At 41.0% G+C, this 6,359-nt stretch overlaps 1 protein-coding gene across 1 annotated transcript; it reads left to right on the plus strand.

The window, feature by feature from the left end:
* The first annotated feature begins 642 nt into the window (after positions 1-642).
* Positions 643-3,210, plus strand: LOC130965509 (uncharacterized). Its single transcript, XM_057890268.1, has 2 exons — positions 643-2,352; positions 2,461-3,210. Exons 1-2 carry the CDS (start codon positions 643-645, stop codon positions 3,208-3,210), a joined length of 2,460 nt encoding a protein of 819 aa, XP_057746251.1.
* The last annotated feature ends 3,149 nt before the right edge of the window (positions 3,211-6,359 follow it).

Below are 6,359 nucleotides of genomic sequence, written 5' to 3' on the forward strand. Positions count from 1 at the left end.
GACTTTCAAGAACGCCTCGTACCAAATGAGGATCTAATAAGGGTCACCTTGACTGACGATCAGACGAAATTCACCTTTATCGGAGCGTCAATGGACAAAGACGCCAGGGAGAAGCTGACTGCATTCTTACGTCAGAGTACCGACTTATTTGCTTGGACCTCAGGGGATATGCCAGGAATTAGTCCATCAGTAATAACACACAGGTTAGCAGTCAGCCCAACAGCCCGACCAGTTTCTCAGAAAAAGCGGAACCTCGGAGCTGAAAAGAGAGCAGCCTCAATGACAGAAGTCAACAAGCTCATCGACGCTCAGTTCATCCGAGAACTGAGATTCACAACATGGTTGGCTAACGTCGTTATGGTAAAAAAGAATAATGGTAAATGGCGCATGTGTGTCGATTTTACTGATTTAAATAAAGCATGTCCCAAAGATGCTTATCCCCTACCCTGCATAGACACCTTAGTAGATAACTCATGGGGTTATGGTACACTGAGTTTCATGGATGCATACTCTGGTTACAACCAGATCTTTATGCATCCATCAGACTAGGAAAAAATAGCTTTTATAACTGAGTACGGTAATTATTGCTATAATGTTATGCCTTTTGGTTTAAAGAATGCAGGTGCAACATATCAAAGATTAATGAATAAAGTCTTTGAGCAGCAGATAGGCAGGAACCTCGAGGTCTATGTAGACGACATGGTCGTCAAAACAAAGGTCGGCCACCCCCACATCGACGACCTTGATGAGATATTTACGCAAGTCAGAAAATATAACATGAGGTTAAATCCTGAAAAATGCGCCTTTGGTGTTCGAGGAGGAAAATTCCTTGGGTTTATCTTGACAAGCCGAGGAATAGAGGCTAATCCAGAAAAATGTCAAGCTATTCTCGACATGCACAGTCCTACTACAATAAAAGAAGTTCAACGGCTGACAGGCCGATTAGCTGCATTATTAAGATTCATGCCGTGTTTAGCAGCTAAATCCTTTAACTTTTTTCAATGTTTAAAGAAAACAGCAAAACACTTTTCTTGGAATCAAGAATGTGAAGAGGCATTCCTAGGCTTAAAACAATTTTTGTCTAAACCACCTGTTCTACAAAAGCCAAAGCTCGGCGAACCATTATATCTATACTTATCTGTAACTGATGTGACCATTAGTTCTGTTCTTATTACAGAAAACAACAAGGAGCAACAGCCGGTCTATTTCGTGAGCAAGTCACTACAAAATGCTGAGCTACGTTACCCAATGCTCGAGAAGCTCGTCCTAGCACTAATCTTCTCCGCCAGGAGACTCCGACCTTATTTTCAGAGCCACACAATCATCGTTCGAACAGCCCACCCACTTCGGCAGATACTCTCTAAGCCTGAGTTAGCAGGACGATTAATTAAGTGGTCCATAGAGCTGTCAGAATTTGACATTCAATATCAGCCTAGAGGGTCGGTTAAATCACAATGTTTAGCGGACTTTGTAGCCGAACTTACGTCCTCAAACTCCGACGATAAAGGTCAACCTTGGACCTTATTCGTTGACAGTGCTTCGAACCCTCAGGGGGCAGGTGCAGGAATACTACTTGAGAGCTCGGATGGCATAGTAATCGAGCATTCTCTCAGGTTCTCGTTCAAAGCAAGCAACAATCAGGCCGAATATGAAGCCCTCATTGCTGGGCTCAGGTTAGCTACTGATTTACAGGTTAAAATTCTAAAAGTTTACTGCGATTCATTACTAATTGTTCAGCAAGTAAATCATAGTTTTCAAACGAAAGATCAGATATTATTGAAATACCTAGACATTGTCCAAAAGCTATTAAATGATTTTTCAAATGTCGAGGTTATCCATATACCTAGGGAGCAGAACCATAGAGCCGATATCTTGTCAAAGCTAGCCACCACACAAACGCAAACTTCAACACTTTTGCAATCAACTTTAAGTAGGCCAAGCATTGATGAATTTAACATCCTAAGCATAATTAACCAAGAAAGTTGGCAACAGCCTTACATACAGTATCTCCGTAATGGTACTATTCCAGAAGAAATCAAGGATAAGAACAAGTTCAGGCGACAAGCCTCTTTCTTTACATTGATGAATAACATTCTGTATAGGCGAGGATATTCTCGACCTTTGTTAAGATGTTTGGACAGGGCAGAAGCCGATCTTGTCTTATCAGAGGCCCACGAGGGCATTTGTGGGATACATTGTGGTGCTCGGAGCTTAGCACAGAAGGTACTCCGGGCAGGTTTTTACTGGCCGACGATATGGGACGATAGTAGGCAAAAGGTCAGAACCTGTGACAAATGTCAGAAGCACTCACCGATGATTAATATGCCAGCAGAACATCTTCATCAGTCAGAGGTAAGCTGGCCATTCAATAGATGGGGAATAGACATTCTCGGGCCATTCCCCACTGCCCCAAGACAGGTGAAATATTTAGTAGTTGCAATAGATTATTTTTCAAAATAGATTGAAGCACACCCCTTGGCAAAAATCACATCATCCCAAATGATAAGCTTTGTTTGGAAAAGCATAATTTGTAGATTCAGTGTACCAGGTCACATCATAACCGACAATGGTCGGCAGTTCACTGACCATAATTTCAAGGAATTTTTGCAGAACCTAAAGATAAAACAGCATTTCTCCTCGGTGGAGCATCCACAATCTAACGGGCTGGCAGAGGCCGCTAACAAAGTAATCCTTCAGGCATTGCGGAAAAAGCTCGACGACGCGAAGGGATTATGGGCTGAGCTCGTGCCAGAAGTGTTATGGGCGTACAACACTACACCACATTCAACGACCAAAGAGACACCATTTCGCTTGGTCTATGGATCCGAGGCAATGATCCCCATGGAAATATCACAAGACTCCCTCAGAACCCTAGCCGAGCATCATGATGAAGCTCGGCAAGCAGAGCTCGACCTAATTGAAGAAATTCGAGAAACATCAGCCATCAGGCACCGAGCACTACAACAGCAGCTCAGTCGACGATATTCACGAAAGGTACAGCCGAGAACATTCAACATCGGTGATCTAGTCTTAAGGAAAACTGAGCAAGCACGCCGACCTTCTTCCCACGGAAAGCTCGCCGCAGCCTGGGATGGTCCATACCGAGTATGTGAAGTACTGGGGCGAGGGGCTTACAAATTGGAACAATTAGACGGCACAACAATTCCGAGCACATGGAACGTCAACTCTTTGAAACAATATTACAGTTAGCAAACAAACCAGTACTCTTTTTCCTACTTTGAGGATTTTTTCCAAACAGGTTTTTACTCATAGAGGTTTTAATGAGGCTGGTTCACCTGAATAACGTTGTACAGGTACTATTACTAATAAAGTTTAATCTTTTCATACAACTTCAGTACTCATTTATTTCTCTTTGAAGTACGAAGGAGGCTATTCTATAAACTATGATATACCATACTCATTAAACAAAAATACCAATAACATAAAAAGTCGCATCATTCTACTACGGATGCGCAAGCAAACTTACACGGACATAACAGTCATTACGCCAACACACGGCTACTAAATAAACGATTACGAAACAGCAACACCTAATCGCACAGACTACAAAAAGCACATATAAGTGTCTTTTAACAGAAAATAAAAAACATCAGTCAGCCAGATTCTCATCTCCCTCCTCAGCAGTTTCTTCATCATCCACAAGCTTGCCATCCCGAACTATCTTCCCGGGATCCATAACAGAGAAATCTCCATTAGGAGCAAGGTACTTTGCCTGATTAACAACCCTCTGAAACCCTTCAGCAAAAGCATCCAAAATGTCACCTTGTTTGTTATTCTCAAGCTCTTTCATTTTTGCCGACAACTCAATAACTCGGTCATTTAGGCTTAGTAAGTCACTTTCTTTCTTTTTCAATAACCCAAAAATATTTTCACGACATTCTTTTTCCACCTTCAAATCAGTTTCAACCTCAGATAGTTTCTTCTTCAAATCAGTCAAACTGGATTCTTTTGATGCTAGCTGATCTTTCAGTTTAGTGATTTTGGAAAGTTCACAAGCTGCCTTCCTATGCCTTTTTTCTTGACTACGCCCAATGCTGGCAAGTCGGAAGCCTAACACCTGAAATTTCAAAGACAATGTCAAAAAAAAAAACACACACAATATCAAAAAGATACTTGGTGCAAACCTGCAAAAACTGATCTACTCCTACATCTCCAACCTCTTCCACCCGATTCATGTCTGACATAGTTTGCACAACTTCGTCAGCTACAAGATTAAAAGGGAATTTTTTACTCCACACTGAACTACACTCCCCTTCCTCTTCGAAAACATGGAGCTTCTCTTGCATTATAGTAAACCTTGATAAATCCTCAAGATGAATACTGTTGTCTTTAGCCAGCACCTCGTCTGCGGTACACGACTCTGACTTTCTCTTTTTAAACACAATTCCCTTTTTCTTTGGCTGAGGCTGGTTAACCTCGGTACCACCATCCACCTTGTCAACATTCGACGAGGAACCATCAAAATTCTTCGCCTTAAAGCGAGACCTTAAGCTCGAAGCAGTCACCCCCGGGAAGTTACCAGCTGCAATATAATAACAAATTGCTCAGTCCATGAATAGATCAGAAAAAATGTGAACCAAATATAATCCTCCCAATTTCTTACCAAAATATTCTACAACAGCCGATCTATTCTCCTCCCACAAAAGTAAGTCAGACACAGATATTAGACCACCCCTATCAACCATCTCAATCAGAAATGAGATGATACACTCATTTCGGCAATTGATGAGTTCTGGACCAAGTATATGCTGTGGTTGGCAGCACCAATACAATGGAAATTTTTCCTCCAAATGCTCATCAAGGTAAAACGGAAACTCTTCATCTATTGATTTTACTTTCAAAAACATCTCTTTGAAATCTTTAAAAGAAGATTTATAAAGTTTGAAAATCGAAAACCCTGGAGTACTGTTTAAATTTATCCACAAATCCTTCCATACCCCCTTGGCTTGGAACAACAAAAAAAACAACTCCAGTTCCGCTTCAATCTCAAGGAAATCCATCAGAGCTTGGAAGCATCTGATGAAAGCCCAGCCATTCGGGTGTATTTGAGACGGAGCACAGTTCATTTGTTTCATCACGTCACACTCGAAACTGGAGAAAGGAAGCTTGACCCGCAGTTCCTCCATTACACAGCTATACATGTAAAAATTTTTGAAATCTCTTTTTCTGTGGAAAACGCGATCAGATCGATTGCATAGCAACAATTCTACCCGAAACCCAGTTCTTACTATCCTTCCCAAATTTACCCTATTTACACTCTCCCTATCAGAAAATAGTGATGCCTGTATGTGTACATCTTGATCAACCCAACCATAGGTTCCATCATCTCCAACATCAGGAAACAATTTTTTCTTTTTATCGCTCATTGTCAAAGAACAAACCAAGGGAAAAATTACAGATAGAAGGAAGAAGAAGCAGTTTTACTGACCTCTAGTACTCATTTCTTCTATATAAGTTTCTGCCTCCTACTCAAAAACAGTAAACGTGCAACAAGCCTCCCTAGTCACTAATTTAATTCAACTCTTCAGTTCTATGATTCCATCCTAACCGTTAATCCAAAGCCACGTTAAACGGTTACCAAGCCTCATTGGAAGTTGAACCAAGCCATAATAATTACACTACACAACAACCAATGACTCATCACAAAATTACTGCCCAACTCTTCGAATACCAGGAGTAAGAATTAGAGTGAGACACGTTGATCTGGGGGCTCCACACACCGAATTATAACTCGTCAATTAAAAGCTCAACCCGTCTCCTCCAAGTCAGGTCAAGCTTGGGGGCTGTGATATGACCAGTAAAGTCAGTTACGAGTTATAAGCTCGGTAACATATCCACTATCATAACCGATTATCTGTTATAATCGGCATTCATTCTCACCCAATAATATCGGACAAGCAATAAATTTCCTCTCCAAGCGTTACGACCTAGGTCTAACGATCAGCAATAAACGAGTATAAAAGGAAAAGCAAGAACGGGAGGAGGTAAGCAATCTTTTCAAAAGAAAAAGTCTCCATACACATTCTCTTACTGACTTGAGCGTCGAAGTGCCTTTGCAGGTACCCACCGCTCGCACTCTTCCTTTGTTGACGAGGTTTTGGATCGCGCCTTGGGAGTCCGCCGACCTTATCAAGAGGACGACCTCTACCTCGGCTTGAGCTGGTAAGAACAAAAAATATTAGAGTTAATTGAATATTTTTTGCAAATTGAAGGTATTCATGATTAAAAACCTAACTAAATCTTTAATTGCATGTATTCTAGGAGAAATATTCTGTTAATTTTAATATTTTTTATATGAAAATGACCTAATTGCAAAATTAAAAATAGTGTAGGGATTC

This window comes from Arachis stenosperma, chromosome 3 (genome assembly GCF_014773155.1).
Source record: "Arachis stenosperma cultivar V10309 chromosome 3, arast.V10309.gnm1.PFL2, whole genome shotgun sequence".
In the NCBI taxonomy this organism is placed as follows: Eukaryota; Viridiplantae; Streptophyta; class Magnoliopsida; order Fabales; family Fabaceae; genus Arachis; species Arachis stenosperma.

What these genes read in the sequence shown, in the direction of transcription:
- LOC130965509 (XM_057890268.1), top strand. Translation starts at nt 643, where the DNA reads ATGAATAAAGTCTTTGAGCAGCAGATAGGCAGGAACCTCGAGGTCTAT. An exon ending in AACATCTTCATCAGTCAGAG is followed by an intron (nt 2,353 to 2,460) that starts GTAAGCTGGCCA and finishes TTTTCAAAATAG; the next exon opens with ATTGAAGCACACCCCTTGGC.